General features: G+C 24.0%; 1 protein-coding gene across 4 annotated transcripts in view; it reads right to left on the minus strand.

Moving 5' to 3' along the window:
- LOC114125969 (cyclic nucleotide-gated cation channel beta-1-like) overlaps positions 1-20,312 on the minus strand; it is a 111,307-nt gene that overhangs the window by 60,711 nt on the left and 30,284 nt on the right. For all 4 annotated transcript variants that reach the window (XM_050203155.1, XM_050203153.1, XM_050203154.1 and 1 more), the window contains one exon: positions 5,752-5,918. In XM_050203155.1, coding sequence (XP_050059112.1) covers positions 5,752-5,918 — 167 coding nt within the window. The remainder of the gene's footprint in view (positions 1-5,751; positions 5,919-20,312) is intronic.

A 20,312-nucleotide genomic window follows, 5' to 3' on the forward strand; every position in this document is an offset into this window, starting at 1 on the left:
TTATATCAAATCCCAGATAACTAATTATTGTGGTTTTTCACTAAGCACGTTCGCTTAACTTTTAATGTATTTTCTTTTAATATTAGTATACTTATTAACACCATATTTTTAAATATTTAGATTGTTTGTAACATTTAAAGAATACCATGTGGCAATTCAAACTTATATATTTAAATGAGAAATACCCTTTTTATTGTAAATTGTATAATTGTAAAACGGATGGTTTTGTTGAAAATGTTAACATACTTAAATCGAAATTCAAACTAATAGCATCTGAGTTACTAAACTCTTTGTTCAAAAATATTAGATCTTAATAATAATTTTACATAAAATTTAAAATATTTATAATATTTAATCTAGTTATTCTTAATACGGATAATTTTTACAAGTACTGAAACTATAATAAATTAATTTTAGTTACTACGTTTTTCAAATCATTATTATAAGTACCCCACATATCTATTAAAACTATTAATATAAACTATTATTTATATTAGAATCCTTAATATACCTACTTAAAGTTATACAAAAAAAAACTCAGAAACTATTCATTTGGATTTCAATTTATACTTTCTAACTATACCTATAACTAGATACTTTTAAATTATATAGTCTTATATTTAAATAAACTTTAAAATTCAAAAGTAATATATACTTTTAATACATATTTTATTTTAGGAAATAATGTAAGGAGATGTTTGGTGTGTAATAATATAATATACTGTGAATAAGACTATTTTCTTGATAATCTTTTAAAAATTTGAAACAAATACTATACAAAAAATTAAGTTTATCTGCAGAATTAATGCTATTGTAACGCATATTATTTAGCTAAGAATTTAAGTAGGTTTATCTTACGAGATTTCCAAAGATACTCATATGGCTAAATTACAGTATTAGTATGAATCTATACCTTGTAGGAACACGCAAAATAAATTCAAATATTGGAAAAAAAATTAAGCTAATTTTATTCGTTCTCATTTAAAACCAAAATTTCATATTAATTATCCAAGTGATCGGATTTAAGAAAGTTTAAGATTATTTCAAGAAAAGGAAGTTTATCACTCTAATGGATTTTCAGAATTACAGGTGAATAGTCTTTTTCACATAAACACTAGATTAATGTATTTTAACGGTTGTGAAAATGTCTTTATTGCGTAAGAGATAAAGTTTAATATTCGTTTTCTTTCTTTTCATCAAATAAAAACGATATAATAACGTATAACTAATCCTAACGGCCTATATAGATTTTTTATTGGTACAACATCGACGAAATCAACACAGATGTGTTTATAATATGAGTTCACTAAGACAAACAAAAATTAATCCTTATCAACTATTTCCAGATGTTAGAATGAAACGTGTAACAAAACATCCACATAAAATGTGTAATTTTAAACTATGCATAGAATTTATTAAATCGTGTCCAAGTTTCGTTTTTATACTAGACCCTATTAAATCTATTTTCATTTTTTAGTATAGATTAATTTTATTTTTATTTTTATTTTTAATATTTATCAGGTCAATTTGATAAAATATAAAATTAGAACAATGTTTTAATTAAATATTTAAAATTCTTTATAAAACTTATAAAGTTTTAGCATACTATTATCTACCTACCCAATAGTTAGGTTAGGTACAAATACTATATATATATATATATTATGGGTTATAGTATAAAACTTAAAAATATTTTTAGGTGTTTATAGTTTACACTGTTAAACTTTTAACTCATATTTTTCACTTGAAAAATGTATTATAATTTTGTTTCAAAATACTTTATTAAATGATAGTTATGTAAAAATTAGTCGTATTTATAAAGTCAAGTGTTCAATATATTGCACAAAAAAAACTTGTCACAAAGATGGATTATCGGCCGTTCCATTCATGTATATTCAGTCTACGTTACCGATACGGTTAGGTTAGGTATACCTATATTATATCGATTGTACTCATAGGCGTCTCGAAAGGACGTGTCTTTTATTTTGTCCGTACATATTTCTTCCTCAGGGTAGGGCGTAGGCATCTAAGTCATATATAAAGAGACGTGGGACATAGTTGACGAAATGCCTTAAAGGCGTGCCGGACTTACGAATGAAAACCAGAATTTAGAAACATCTAGATAACCTACAACTGGGCTTACACAAAAAAATGATTATATCCAATTCTTCATATTGATCAATTTTTAAAGACAAGTCGTATTTTATTTTTTGATTTTTCGTAAGACTTAATGAAAGCAATTTTAATGTCTTAATAACGCATTTTAATAATTGTAATTGACATGAAAATATCAAACTATTATGGTAAGTTTTACAAATTAATTATAAGGCATCGACAGTGAAATTGATTTTTTATTTATACAAACAAACTAGTTAAGTAAGACAACAGTTAGACAATGAAACATTTTATATACACTCACCGTGTTTATAAAATATGAATTGAATTGTTATGTTTTATTATTTAATAAAACAAAATCTATTTAATACCTATAGTATTATGTTAAGAAGTACATAAAATGATTTAAGCTTCCAACAAAATGTCTGAACATTATAAAACGAATGTTTTATTAATCTGCACAACGCCATTAAAAGCAAACATTTTTTTCTATATAATTTTTTTTTTCGATTTTATTTTGTGCTTGTATCGATAAAACAGAATACTAGACTTAAAAATCATAAATATGTGCCTAAACTATTATGATTTATGGTTTTTAAAATAATTCATAGCCAAATTTACTAAAACATAATTCGTAGTTAAAATTAAAAATATGTTTTGGCGTATTGGCGTATTGGCTAACTGTTCTACTTTTATTACAAATTTTATTATAAATTTACTGTACGCATTTTAAAATAATTTAATAGGTACCTCGTTGTACCTCCGTTAAACCTATTTATAAAATGTAATATTAATGCATTTTTCAAACTGTTAGGCTGTTAGGGAAATATAAACATATGTGTAATTTTAACCGGTGTCTTGTGTATGTTTTTTTCTTTTGATTCTTTATGATTTGATACGAGTAATCTAGAAAGTAAACGCATGAGTAGAGAGTATCATACGCGAAAAATTAATGGTTCTCACTATATATATCGTTAACAGCGCAATGAACATAAAAGCATTCAGTGTAAACTGTTTAACAGATAAATGTTGAAGATTAAGTCGTGAAGAATTGAGAATGTATAGAGTTGGCGGTAAAAGAAAATTCCTCAAGAAAAAAATAATCAAAAGAATGGTATGAAATTGATATAACATCCAATCACAATAATATGTTAACACGTTCTTACATTCGTTTCGTACATTGTAAATAATATAAGTGATGTTTCTGTGAATAAATAATTGTGATATAATTCTCAGCATTTAAAATATAAAATGAAAACTACAATCGTGTAACTTTAGCAGACCATATCGTTGGTAAATAAATTATATAAATGGTTAAAATTTGATATCAATATAAAACTAAACATTTTATACAACGTTTTTATAGTGCAAAATATACATTATATCTTAGATTAGTCTCGTATGGTCAGCAAATTTAGTTAATTAGTAATTACCCACGAATTACGAATCGGAATTCGTGAACAAGATAATTATCACGTGTTAATGTTTTATTGATAAGTATAATCATTTAATAGAACTCCATTAAAATGTAATTATTAAAATTTAAGTAGTTTAAATAAATAAAGTAGTTTATTATACTTTAGCAAATATACGTTAGATAATTTCATGATACTATTCTTTGTATCCAAAATACAATACAGCTTACTTCTTAAATCTAGAGAGCAGTTTTGAGAGAACTTCCCGAATAATGTATGCATATATATATTTTTTTACTTCTATCAAATCACGTCTGTAGAAAAGTTCTGAGACTCATCTTTCAAGTGTTATAGTCAAAACTTAAAAAAAAATCTACGTTTTTATCGATGCCTTGGGAATTTTTATGACAACCAGCAACCTGAGTCTAACTTAACATCGAACTACTTTGAAACTTTGTTGGTCGTTGTTTTCGAAAATTGTAAAAAATAATACTATAAAATTATTCCTAAAATTTATCATTTCAAAATATGAGGTAATATGAATACAAATGAAAGTGAAAATTGTTTACGTTTTAACAATATTCTAAAGATATTTATTTAGTTATTATTTCATATTTTTAATCATGCTTTTATGATTAACATAATAAAAATTAATTTAAATCTGTGCAGTTAATGTAACAAAGTGTTTTAATAATTACATTTAGTATATAATATATATATATATATATGTAATATGTATATTGTATATACTTTTAATATAATTAATTACATTAACAAAAATGCACTTCACCATAATATAATTATATTTATGTACTTATACAATAGGAACCTACCACTCCATTCATTGTTTTATTTTTATTATAAATTTTAATTTAGTACGAAACCTCTATGTGACATTATTTATTTTGTGGTATAAACTGTTAGGAAAACGTTATTAGTACAAAAATTAAACTATAAAAAAGAAACCATTTTAATGTGGTAAGTATAGTTATGATATTACAGTCTTAATAGATACATTTTTGGACATTCTAATTATATAAACGTCTAAAAAATGGTAAAAAAAAATATTTTCCATCATATACATAGAAAACTATTAACCATTAGTTATCTAGTACATTACTGTTGACTGTTGAGTATAGAATACGAATAAGAAAATATGCCATCTCTAAGTCAATCAACAAGGTATAATAATACTACCTACTTATAATAGACAACAATCTAATACCTAAGTCATTAAATAATAACATCATAAAGTATATTCCCGTAAAACGAATACTAAATATATACAGGTTATAATACAATTTCGCTGTATTTTAGTGTCCATTTAATTAAAATGTGATTTAAAAACAGTACTCTTTACGATATGTTGTATGTATAATATAGGTATATCACAACAAGTAGGTATGATTTCACATAATTTAGTTTATTTTTATAAAGTTAAAACAATCCTTATTTATTTAATTCCAGGAATCAGGACATAATAATATGCATTGGGGAATTGGAAAGATTATTTTTGTATAAAGATAGCTGAATGAATAAAATTGATATTATTATTTTTTGTAATTTGGAGATTATAAAGGTATAAAATACAGAGGTTTTAATTATCAAACATAAAAATATATCATCTGGGTCATTTGAAATAAATTAGCCATTTATAAATAATAATAAAAAAAAAATGATCAGGATTACCTATATTAATTTAGGATGTATTTAGTATTAACTATTTAACGTTTATTAATCTTTATCGATTAGTAAACGTAAATTCAAACTTCTTACTCAACAAATATCTCTCTAGCACAATGCTTTTACTTGATACTTTTAAAATGAATTCAAAGTAATAAATATGTTTAATAATATTTTACGGATGTCTACTTAAGCGAAGAATAAACTTTCTTCTAATTTGTATTATCTTATACAAATTGTATAATACAATCGGAGCAATTTGATTTGAATTTCTATTCGCTTTAAAATGATATTATTTTATTTATCGTTAACTCATTATTAGTTAAAAGAGAAGTAAATAGGTTAGTGAATAAAACATAAAACTGTAAATTCATTTTTAAGTATCAATTATTGTATTATTGAATAAGTAAAAAGTGTTTAAAAATGTGGTTGTATATTTTGTTTTGTATATCGCTTTAGGTATTCGATAATTATAAATCATTATTTTTAATTGGTCAAATACGCTAGTAAGAAAGGTAATTTACAAAAGTAATATTACCTTGATGGTACAATCTTTTCGACAGTTGTTGAACTGTTTTTGACATTGCCGCTGGAATTATCATTGGTATTTTTTGAGCTGGACGTTTCAGACGTAATGGGCGTTCCTGGTTTTATATTGTCCGTTCTCATTCCCGTACTGTCGACCATCATTTGTCTGACGTTAAACTATAACGGAAATAAAAAAAAATTATGAAATATAAAAGATCATATTTTTAAAATAATAGTCGATACGTGAATAGATGTGAAATATAAATGGTAACGGTCTACTTAATATAATAGACATGGGAAAAAACAATAAAATCTTAATTTCTATACATTATTCAACTCGTCGTTTTTCCGCATACTGAATCTATTTTACAAGCGATTATAATAATATGTACATAATATTATGCATATTATCCATATAATATATTATAGTGTCATACATCAACCGAAACTTGGTAATTAAACTTATACCATGCTAACAATAGTATAAACATACATGATAATAATATAATATTTGTTAACTATTATCTTCATAAAATATTGTTTTTTAAATTTTTATTGTACAGTGTATCTGAATTTAATATTATCTTAAATATTATAATAATTATTATAAATTTATGTTATAGTTAAAATTAATGTCGCGAAACTTAAATTTCACATTTTAATTCATTATTATGTTAAACGTTCTGACCACATATCGCTTTAGTTACTATTGTAACTAAAGATAAAACTTTTGCCATACGAGTTTTCCTTTTCCCAATTCAATTATTAAATTTTATTGGTACTCGTATTTCTATTCTATCTATTAAAATTAGACTTTATTAATTAATATAAGGCTTTTATTTAATGTAACTATTACCGTTTCAATTCCTAATATAATTTTGATGATTTAGAAAATTCAAAATTAATTTTAATAAATGATAACATCTGTAGCTATAAATTCTAGATAAATTAGTATCTTAGTATCAAAACGAAAAAACTTAGTTTATATTTTAAAATCTTAAAATTTAAATTACACAAGTATAACGATTTAGAATGAAAATAAACTATTTTATTTAAATAATACATTTTTAGTAAATAATTAATAATTAATAGTTATAATTAATACATTTGAATAGATATTTAGGTAATAGGTATATGCATACTAACTAGTCTTAGATAGCTACGTAATTATGTGATATTTCATATTATTCGGTAAAAGATTTTATAACAAAATATTTAAATATTTTTAAGTGAAATGTCGAGGGTTTTGTTACATGTTAACTGAGTTTACAAACTTAAATTAATTAAACTAGTTAATTAATTAAAATAAATATATTTATAAAAAATAATCTCGTAAGTTGTTAAAATAATACGTCATTTAAATTAAAAAATGTTTTGCTAATTTAAATAAAGTTGGTAAGATACGCATTCAAAAAATAAAAAAAAAATTATTATTATAATGTTTTAGAATTCAGATAATTATATTATCTGTCCCTAAAAATAAAGTAAAATAGAAGTGTTTAATTAAATTATATTCTAATTTCTAATACGATGCAATCAAAGTAGTTTTTATTTAATTATAATTATTCACAAAGAATGATTCATAGGTGGAAATCGGGGGGGAGGGACTTGAGGGAACTAAGTCTTTCCAGAAGTTTAAGGTATAACTGCTCTAGTACAGTAGTGAGTATATGTGTAATGGCCATATATTGCTCATCCTCCCCAGTAATTTCATCAAATTTTCGCTTATGAATAGGTATAATAAAATAAATACTTTAAAATATTATAATTATTATTGAATAGTACATATCGTTTTAGTTATAAAACCTCAATATAAACTGTATAGGTATCTTTCTTATCAAAAAAATTTTACATGAAGCATACAACAAGCATCTTTCAACACAACAAATAGATAAAAACAAGTGTTATCATGAAAATATGTATGACTATCTGTGACATTTTATTTAAGTAATATATTGGAACAATGATTTAGCGGAAGTTTAGGAAATAGAGGTCGTTTGTCGACTAAACAGCTGTTTCGTGATTTTAATACCTTTTCAAAACTTGGAAAATTCCAATTTCAACTTATTCAAGGCTATTATTAGATGATTGGTATTTCAAAGTACTTATGAAGTACAATTGGACTTAAAAGCCGGTGATAAGTTGAGGACTAAAAAAAAATGTCTTAAACTACCTACACATTAAAAACACCTGAATTATTGTAAGTAATTTTAACAGTTAATTTTTGGAATTCTATTGGTAGAAATGTGTGAATTATTGGAAATGCTTTTCATTTTATTTTATTTTAAGTGGATGTCGAACTACAATTGATTGCGACCACATAAATAGCCGACCAATAGAAACGTTTCGAACAAGTAATGGTTTACACGTGCGTCTGCTCTCTCCGGGGAGTCGGAATTCGACATTTACAAACATTGCGTGACGTCGACATAGCATCATTTTTTTTATTCTTTTGGTTTATCGCATTGCAGTTATATTTTTAACTACTGATTGCATAAGGTAAATCCCTTAAGAATATGAAAATCGACGAAACCTCTACACGCCGCATAGCTGACGTGTACAAGAACGTTCTCCTATAGGCACGTCTCAACTAGTCTCAAGTGCTTTGTAATGATCATTCAATACTCAATAGGGTCACCTATGTTCTACTGATGGACTACTACAGAACTATAATATTATAGTTATAAAATCATGAACCGGCATATATACGAGTACAAGGTAATTTTAACAGTAAAAACTCATTACATCTACAAAAGTATTAACGTTAATTATATTTTTAAATGTGTAACTTTTTGGAACAACAGCGCAAATTTTCAACTTTATATCTCTAACAGAATACTTTTCTCAGTTTTGTTACATAAAATTTGAATTTCAAACGAGTAGGTACTTAATTAATGCTAGGTGTTTAAAGTTTAGTTTAGATTATGAAGTGGCATTGTGATGGATCCACTTATATTATCAGCTGATGTATTGCGGATAATTAATTAATAAAATTATATCAATTTTAATTTTATAGATGAAAATTTAAAAGAATATATTCTGCTTCAAAATATGAAGTATTAAATCTATATTGTCATTAAAATAAATAAGTTTTTTTTTTAAGTGTTGTTTTTTCATAAATCAAAATTAATATATCAAAAAAATGAAAAAAAAAAGTTAAAGAATGATTGACCAAACATGTTCATACCCATATTTATCGCTAATAATAAACTTATTCAAATACTGATTTTTGAAAATTATTACATAGTATTCTTATTTTTTAAGGACTAAAAAAAAAATAATAATAGTATAATTTCAAACACTTTTTAGTGATATTTAAAGAGAATCCAGTAATGACATAAATAATTTTTAGTTTATGAGCAAATTATATCTAGTTTTTACTGGAGATATCAAAGGTAGAATTATCCAGCATTAAAAAACTAATTTGAGAAATAAAAATAAATAAATAAAAAATTTAAGCAAAAAAAAGTGTTTGATAAAATTATTTTGTTTTAACTCAAAAAGAAATTAAATTAAATACTTGACATTTTCAATAAATATATTTTAAATTAGGATATTCTAGAAGTAAGGTTTTAAAATAATTTAGCTTTTCTCTTCTTAAGCAATCTTAAGTCTTATAAATGTTTGTAAGTAATAAATCTAGACAATTTAATAAGGTTCTTTATAAGTTTTAAAATAACAATTAAAAAATATCAAACTTTTAGTTAATTTTTTTTTTAAATGTTTAAATTTCAAGTTTTTACAATATTTGAAAAAATTGTGAAAATTCACAAAATATTTTAGTTAAAATTTAATTTATATAACTTAAATTTGAAAATTCAAAACAATTTTACTCATAAATTTTCCTAGCTCGAATTTAAATATTATTAGCGTTGAGCATATTAATTTTTATTGAATTCAAATTTAATACATATACTTATTATAGTCACTTATAATAGATACTTAATAACAAAGAACACCTGACTACAACTACTATACAATAAAACTACTATTCTCAAATAAGTACCATCTTTTTTTACCGTACATTGTTAAGAAGATATTTTTTAGAAAATTTTTATAAGACTATAACAAAAAACGAAAAAAGTAGTTTTTGAGTTATTAAGTTGCATATACTTTTGTAACTATCCTTAACAATACTTTTACAAAAATATAAAATTTATTTAATTTTTTTGTCTGTAATATTTATTTACTATAATACACAGACAATTTTTTTTCACAAATTACAAAGATTTGATGGATTAATTTTAAAATAATCATAGCTTTCCTATACATATATTATCATGAGTATATAATTCTTAATACACAAAGTTAACAACATAAAAACTACTCATTCAAATTTAAATTTAAATACATTAATATTTTCAAATAAATCATCTGCTCAATAGTTAACAAAAAATAAAGATATTTATATTTGAATAAAATGTAGTTAGTATCATATACTATATAACACTCCTTAAACTTAAAAAAATTTAAATATTTAAAAATATGGTTCTTAAGTATATAATGTACTCTCGTTTATCCGCGGAATAGGGTGGCTTTGCATCCACAGATGAGCGAATTCCACGGATAATCCACAAAATTAAAATTCAAATGAAAATGTTATAATTACATATAAGTATTATTAAAATAAATTGAATCATGTAATTTTAAATATCTAGTACTTAAGGAAAATTAAATTACATGTTTTATTTTTATTTAAACATTCATTTAATATTACGAAAATATTAAAAAATTTTTTAATTATTTTTATAATTTTTGTACACATATATGTATGTTGATTCCGTGAAAGACTATAGATAATCCACCCAGAGGGTACACTGTACTTAAAAATATTCCAAAAATCAGAGTTTAAATGAGATTATAGTTAAATAAAAATCTGAGGTGAGTATATGTTTAATGAATCATCCTGTATACCTTTATTACTATTATTTATTTATATTATATATATATATATATTTTAGCATATTATGTCATTAAAAGAACATACAACAGTAGTTTAAAAATGAAACTCTTACATTATTTTGTTTCGTTTTGTGTGTTTTTATTAGTATGCCCGGAGCAATCGTTTATTTTATAATTCTCAAGCTCGGAGTTCACAATTTTTGTTATTATTATTATTTACAGAGTACCTATACTATTTAAAAATTCTTCTTAAGTGTTTTGTAAATAGTAAATGGCAAAAAATAAAACAATTTATTTAGAAAAAGATTTCTTTTTTTATTCTATGTATCTTCTGAACAACTGACATCACACATCTTGTTTTAAGTTCCAAAAAGTAGACAGGATTTATTCACTAACCTCTTAATTTTGGTTTATTGTGTGAGATTCTATAAACAAGCTACAATGAAGTACATAAACATAACATATAACAAAACTAAAAATGATCGACCTTCGTGGTAAATAATCGTAAACTAGTGATAACACAAAGTATTAAAAGGACGTCGAAAAGGTTAGCATAATATTTTAATATATTATAATAAATACTCATTACTCGTAGATACATTAAATACCTTACGGGAGTTCACAGTAATTCATTCCAGTACTTTAATCGTATCATTTTGGGCTGCCATCCAAAACAATATCGACTTCTTATTGACCGCATAATGTTCGCAGAATCCCAAAGGCATTATTATTTTAGTATATAGTTATGCTTACAAAAGCATATTATGTATCAAGTCTAATATAAATTGATTGATTAAAATAAATAACGAAGTTCTCATATAAATAAGAGAATGGCTGATACCTATCATTATAATAATTCCGTTGAGTCTCTTTATTCGTTGAAATATAAAAAACATGAAAACGTTTTTAACAGTTTATAAGCATTTTATCTTATAATTTACCAAAAATTATACAAAATATATATATAGCATTTATTAGTTGTTAAAACAATAGTATGTTGTGTATTGTGTAATGATATAATGAATTCATAATATTCTTATGTTACGGAATTTTTAAAACGATAGTGTGGAATACAATATTTAATCATATAAAATACAATTAAGTTCATGCAATAAAAACACCCATACGATTTTTGTCGTTATCCTATAATATAATCGGTTACAGTTACTAAAAACTTCTTTTACTTGTAGTGTACATATATTTCACTGACATAATAATATCATCTAATATACTAAAAGTATTCTTTAAAACTAGACCGCTGTCTATAATACACAAATAAAAATAAATATATTTGAAAATCTAGAAAGTATGTGCTATTAAATTACACAATAAAAACACGTCGTTTTGTGTATGCACACTTTGTTAATATAATATGTGCCTTTCAGACCACCATAGGTCGTTTATTTGACACCGTATATATTTTATTATTATGCGATTTATATTACGTACTGTCCTGCATATACTATGCATTGACTTGTTTGACTTGCAAGTAGTATTTGTATATTTATTGGAAGCTGCGGAATTGCAGCATTGCTATTACTTAAGTTGAAAACGAAATAATAAAAATGATAACATATAACTACACATATAAGAAACAAACTGTTTTATTCGAGATAAAACTGTTAATTTTGGACTAAAATATATAAAACGAAACAAAATTTGAAAATCTATCTTTAAGCAGTTACTTATTTCTATGAGTATTTATTATTCTTATATAAAAATAAAAATAAATAGAAAATAATAAATATTACTAATAAAGCAACTATGAGATTACTTAAATTGTTCATAATTATTTAAAATAAATAAAAATTTAACAATTTCGAAATAGATTTGCTAGTCGGCGTACAATGAACCCAAGAGGAATTCTGAATTCAAATGTATCTCAAATACCGATTTATCTAAGATTATGAATAGATCTTGTCAAGCTAGTAATCGACTGAGGTCATTCCAGAGAGTAATTCACCCGCTTCATTAACAAAAGGATTTACTCGAGTGGAATTTCCCATTTGTACTTGGTTTTTCTTCCAATCAAAACCCGTAACCTACAATCCAATGCAGAACAGTAAGTGTGTATCCCCCTTTAATTAGATAACTGAATACTAATTTATATAATAATTATTAACAGATCACGAATGTTGTTTTTTATTAAAAGCCGAAATAAGAATATTATTTGTTTATCAACTATGTAAAATAGACATAGAAATTTTAAATGCAATACAAACTATTTATTTAATTTATTCTTTTCTTTATCCAAATAAAATATTTACATTGTATAATATAATTATTCTTTAAATATAATTTTTGTTTGTCTTTTCAGTGTTTTAAATAATTTATACATTTATGATAATATTAATTATATCTTCATCTGCTGAATACATAAAAAGTATAATATACTTATACTTAAATTTAAATTAAAAATTATAGATGACAATGTAAAATCACTATAAACATAGTTAATATTCGATAAAAAATATTTTGAGCTAAATCTGTCGTGCTTATTATTAACTATAGGCGTTGAAGGCTTATTAATAATAATAACAAACATATATATGTAAGACACAAGTTGAGACTTTAAGAGAGAAAACTATTTATTAGTTGCTATTACTAGTTCTGTACAAATTTACAACTCTATAGTCTTCATGACAGAATATAAATTTGAATGTGTGAATTCAAATATAATGTAACAAAACCACTAAAGTATTAATGAATTGTACCTTTTTTGCTCACCTAATATAAACATATGGGATGTCAGCATAACGATCATATATTCGAAATATACGTGATGTTTGAGTAAAAATAATGTGAAATGATAAATATTTATGAGAACATAAATTATATAATCTTACCAAAAAATGATTACATCATTCGCATAAAATACATAATACATGTATATTGTATAGTTAATGGAATAAAATCCAAATTAAACAAAACAATAGGTATGTGACAATATTTTCAGACAGTATTTTAAATGTATGTCTCATAGTAAAAGTCATAGAACAAGGATTATAAATTATTTAGAGATTTGTACGAAACGAATATAATTAAAAATAGCTGATATAGGAGTTGAATGGTCCTAAGAAGGTTATCTTTATAATTGAAAGCGATGATAAATCGTTTCATTCCAAAAGCATTTCTTAGCAGAGCATGGTGTACCCAAACGTGGTCAAAATTTAATTAAAAACGCTTTGGCTAACATTTCTTTACAGTTATTTTTATTGAAAAATACTGAAAAATTCAAAAAATTACCACTTTGAAAATGAAAATTATCATCTAAGTACTTAATTTCATATCTATATAAAGATAACAATTTCCAAGCTTCTTTGCTACATAAAACACATTTTAGTTAAACTAAAACATTCCTCACTCCTCACAGAATTTAAAATAATGTTGCATAACTATATACATATACCTATACACTATAGTGTATACTATATATTTTATTAAACTATATACTATATCTACTCGTCTACGAGTATTATTATCCCACTCAAACTTCTTTAACGTAATATACACATACTAAACTTAAATATTTCAAGTACCCATACATAGGTACAGTAGGTATATACTATATACAATGTATATAAAGTCAGTCCAAGTTGACCCAGTTAAATTTTTCACAAATAATCACAAACCCTCAGCCTATTAAACATAATACTCCGTGACAGAATATTCCTCCATAGGTACGTATAACTAAAAAGTTACCCTGTCACTTTTATACATAATAATAATAATAATTCAAGTGTATTTTCTGCAATTATTATGAGTAAAAATAGCCGACCATCTTAAAAAGAACAACGTGACTACATGTAAAATTAATAAATATTTTAGTTTTGTAAGTATTAAGATAGACAATGAATTTCAGAATACCACGAACTTTCCACAATACAGTTAAAAGATACGAGTTGATACAAATGAACATGGTTTATTTTATGTAATATTGAAGAACGAGAATGGATAACATAACATTCAATTATACTTAAAACAAGAAATACAACAAATTCGAAATTATTCACTCTGGTGATTTTATTTAATGTAGTATATAATAATGATCTCCCACAAATTGGATATTTTCATTAAGTAGTAAACAACAGAGAACATTATTTTTGTTGATCATTTAACACTGGTTCGAACTGTGATTGCATAAGGATTTGGGAACATATCGCGACCAATCCTCGATATTGGAAACAATGAAAACATTGTGGGTAAATGTAACTACCTCTCTAGTTAATTATTTGGATAATAATATAATATAAAAAATATAAGGTAATCTATTTAACGTAAAATACTTAGTATTTCAGAAAATACTGATGTTTTTGACAACATTTCTTTGTATAATTTTAAGTCTATAAAATAACATTTTTATTATTTAAGTTTAAACTCTTTTACCTATATGACAAAATATATTTTAAATTTATTTTTCCAAATCAGAATATTATTCGGAGTAATACGATCTAAATATTTTCAAAACATTAATTATTTCTAAAATAATGAGTTTCTTTAGTTAGATTAATTACTCGATATATTATAGGTACATGTTTATGAGTATATTATTTCTTATGACTTCTCAAAGAGTGTGACGAGTATGCCATATCAACTGTGATAACGGCTGGTATCATTTTACTTTACATTTCAAAATCTTCAATTTAGCATAAATTATGATATTATTTCCAAACTTTTAATAAATATTTTCAAGGATCTGATCACAGTATCACACTATCGCTATAATCGCTCTATAGTTGAGTGGGAGTAGTTTTATTTGGTATTTTGACATAATTTGTACTTGGAAATATTCTAGAATTTACAGTCGTTTTTAGATTTTGAATGAAGTGATGAATATATTAATTTTACAATGATGTGTATTTTTTGTGTGTGTAATACACCATAACTTGTCGAAATAATGCTTCAATTTCAAACTTTGGGGGTAGTTTTCGATGGCATAGTGAATATCCTTGGTGTATTATAGAGGTCAAAAGTAAAAATTTTCTTTTATAGTTGTAACCCAAAAACTAAACACTGTAAATACTTGAAATTTTCACCAAATGTTTATAATAGCGTAATTTTTACGGAATATGTCAAAATAGCAAAAATTTGCAAGTAATTTTGTAGTTTTAAATTCATAAAAATGTTTGTATTTATAACTAAGGTTAAAAAATTAAATACTAAATTTTTTCATAAGTTTTCCTACAAATAGGTATAGAGAACACTCGAAGCATCATTAAAGGAAAAATGTGATGAGTGTTTGAATTTTAATTTTTTATGAAATCTTGTAACGATATAACAATTTATCCTCAAACGATTTTCAATATTTGTTATTATACAAAAAGCATAAGTTTTAGATACTTGAAACGTTCACCTGTTACTATTAAATTGCATTTTCTTTACATGATTTAATTTTCAAAATATTTTGCTTATTTAAAGGCATCCGAAGTATTCGTTTTTGTTTAGTTTTTTTATTATAAATATTGATAACATTTTTTTGGCTTAGTCAAAATATTTAAAAATTGAATACAAAGTTTCTCACGATTTATTCTTATAGTGATTCAAAAATTATAAGAATACATAGGCACAATTTTTTTTTTTATTAGTGTTTGAAGTTTAAATATTGATAAAAATTTTCAAAATCATGAATAGGTTAGGTTTTAACTAAGAATTTAAAATTTTGTACACGATATTCAATAAGTTTGACTTACAATAATTATAAAAAAAGTTGAGCGTTGGCCAATTAAAAAAATTTTATCTAAAGTTTAAATTTTTACGAAATCAAATATATTCACGTGTAAAATAACGATTATCTTCAATCAAATCATTTTAGATTTTTGTTATAGTTAAAAATTACTAGTCGTAAAAACTTGAAACATACACTAGTTTTTTAAATTAAAATTTTCTGTATATGATTGAATTTCAGGTCATTAAAACATAAATCACTTTTTTCGCCACCCAATGGAAAATATATTATATCCTAGCCACTAGGTTGACAATCATCTCCCTTTAGAATCGTTTTTCGTATACAATGATATCTATCATTAGATTCAATTTTAACACACCTAGCTATGGTGACTATATTATGGTGACCTACTCTATGTTCGTGGTTCACTCGATACCTACTATACCGCAGAGCGTTGCCCATTTTACTACTCTTTTTTATTTTGTTTGATTGATTATAGGTATATTTATTTTGTAAACTTACCATTGTGATTAAACGCAAATACCATGGGGGTTTTATATTTTTTGATAACACTTTTTTCGTACTAGGTTATAGATATGTAAATTTATTATGAATAAGTAAGCAAGCAGTTTTAAAATTTTCGTGATTGGGCAAGATTTTTAAAATTCCTAGTGTCACTGAATTTGATGGATGAGTACAACGGTGGACATATAAAGAGAGCAAATAAAACTTTTGCTATGCTTGAGCAGATAGAGGGTTCGGAGGTCCTCAGTTTAACTACCCTCTTCCCAGACTTTCGATACACGTATGCTCATGCGTATATCATGTGAAATGTCCAGTTTTACTTAACTTTGTGAAACCGAAATGTCAGCGGCACGACGTAGCGGAATTTAATGGTCACGTGACCGTGATTAATAACATTTGAGCACTTAAAAAAAATTAATTTGTCTTTATCGTCTGGGACCTATTTTCTGAAAATACGGACAAATAAATAATATAAAAACAATTAATCATTCTCGTTACCGTAATGTCGTTAACAGATCTGACAAGCTACACGTTACTATTTATGTATCTGTAGGTCAATTTTACATATATTCGGTATAATATTGTAAAGAGTCGGTGAATGTTTGAGTTTTTGATGAATACAAATTAAAAAAAAAAACCCATATAAAATGACCTAACAAATAATTATTAAATGTTTTATACATTTTGATAAATCGAAATATTATAATTTTCTCTAGTTATAACTTCTCACACATACATAATGTATTCCAGAGATAAATTTTTGGGTCGAAAATATACATTTTACACAAAATTGAGTACAAATAGGTAGAGGTATTTGATTTGAAGTATTATTGCATTTTTTATTTAATACTTACAATAAATTTTTTTTCGAGGTTTTTTATTTGTAAGAGGAAAATTTGGAATGAAATACAATTCGTAATTAGATATTATATGTTTCATTTACTAAAGATGAATTCACTAAATGAATACACTTCATTTAATATAACTTGATTTATACTTGTGGTATAAAATTTAGATTTTTATAATACATAGTTTTTATAATTTTTAATAACTAATAAGTAATTTCAATGCATATATATATATAAATGTTCAATGGTCATAATTGAGTGAAACGTACATACTGTACAGTGTACATACTTAATTATTTATTTCGGTTTATCCAATCATGTTACGTAATATATAGATATAGACTATAATTATTTTGGTTTTTTTTTTTTAAAAAACATTACATTTTGTCTTTTGAAAGTAATAAAATACTTTTATATACTTATTTAATAAACAAAATTAAAAATAATAAAAATTAAAATACATGTATCAAAACATAATCTAAAATTATATTCAATAAGAGATAGTTATGTATATAAATAAAAAAAAATCAACACATTTGATTTAGTAAATTAACAATTTATTATCTAATATTTAAAAAATGTCTGATAAAAATGACCTCATAAATGTATTTAATATATTTTTACTTTTTATAAGTTACTGTTATCAACTTAATCAACAATATTTGCTCCGATTGAAATGATCAAAATCTTATATTTGTGCTAAAAATATATAAATAGTTACACCATTTTGTATATTATTATACTAATCGCATTTGTTATGAACAATTTCAAACCAAAAATGTATGTATGTATATTGTATATGAATTTCCATATCATATAAAATTTTTAGCAAAACAAGAATTAAATTAAACGTTTTTGGAAAAACAGTTAAGAAAAATGAAAGTCATGAGTTCTCATTCCATTAGCATATTTAAATAGCTACTTACTAAATTATAGTGAATATACATATTTCAATAATACCTACTCTGTAATTATATATAAGACATATGCAATAAGCATATTCCAGTTTTTTGATATTTAAGATATCATAGAAGCAATATTAAATGAAGTAGTGTAAGATGGTTCTACAAGTTACAGACATAATAATTAATAACGAAAATTACTGTAAAAATGAAATATGGTCTATAAAATAAATTTAAAATAAAGGTTATGACCATATAGGCACATAAAATAAATATACAGTCATGAAGTTAGTACAAATACCAAACAGATATGAATTATGCAATTAATCAATACTCATATAAATTAAAATTACATACCAAATATCCTATACTAGTCAATATTATATTACATATTGTTTTGTGACGTTCGTTATACCTTCCCTGGATAACTAATATCGTAACAAGGTTCCCCTGACCACGTTAGAGTTTATTTAAAGCACACTTTTAAAATATATATACTATTTAAACTTTTAACACAATATTGGGTTAAAAATTATTGGTATGGAAGGGCTTGAATACAACATATGGAAAATAAATTTAAAAAAGGCCTCATCTTAACCTCACACTATAAAATAAATCATCTATGAAATTTCGTTTTGTAGGGCAACGCTCTTCACTTCCCGAGGACTCAATCTACTTAACCTAGACTGTGCGAGACAGTGAAACAAATAAGAGCCGAATCACATTACGTTTTCTATTGTATAAAATTAACAGGATGAAGACAAATACAACAATAGTATACCTATCATTTAATTCGAACTTGGAACATTTTTTAAATTTTAAATTAAACATTAAGTTATAATTATTATTAGTTTAGACATGTTTCATATATTTATAGTCAACATCACGTAGAATGGTTAGGATACATGTTACACACAATAGTTGGTAATTTACTATTATTATATTATCTGTATAAAAAAAAAAAAAAAAAACCAAAAAAAAATGGTTTGTACTTATATTTTTAGACTTATTTAAATTGTTATCTGTTTATTTTAACTTAATTGTGGTAATTTATTATGAATGCAATTATATGACTTTCGTTTTATTAAATAACGTATTATAATATACCTGATTTTATGATCTATAAGCAAATAAGAAATATATTTTATTAAAATGAATTAGCTTCACTATTAAACTTAATTATTCCTATACTTCAACACTTGTTATATTTAAGCTATAGTTTTTTATTGTATTATACGTTATTATATGTAAGTTTAAATTTTACTTTAAAGTAATGTTTGGAATATCAAAATTTGTTAAACAACAGCTTAAAATTTTATAAAAACATAATATTCCCAACTCAAGAATGACTTATTTGTATGATCTAGAATAAAAACAAAAAAAAAAAAAAATGCCAATCAAAAATTTAGGATTATTTTATTTTCAATAATTTAAAATATGTTAATAAGTTATGTATTTAAACTTTATAATAAAAACATTGTAAAAAGTCTATCCAAATTTATACTTCCGTAAATATTCAATTTCATTCGTGTCTATAGTAGTTCTTGAACTAATAATTTTATTAGTTACCTACGTTATTTATATATATATATATATATATACTCGTAGATAGATAGATATAGATTATAGATCTATGGTTATAAGAACTTGGGGGGAATTTCTACATACGTTTTTTCTCTTGTACTGATAATTGATCAACCTATTAAATTAGTTTGGAGAAAGGTTACCA

The sequence above is a fragment of the Aphis gossypii genome, chromosome 3, assembly GCF_020184175.1.
Source record: "Aphis gossypii isolate Hap1 chromosome 3, ASM2018417v2, whole genome shotgun sequence".
NCBI classification, from domain to species: domain Eukaryota; kingdom Metazoa; phylum Arthropoda; class Insecta; order Hemiptera; family Aphididae; genus Aphis; species Aphis gossypii.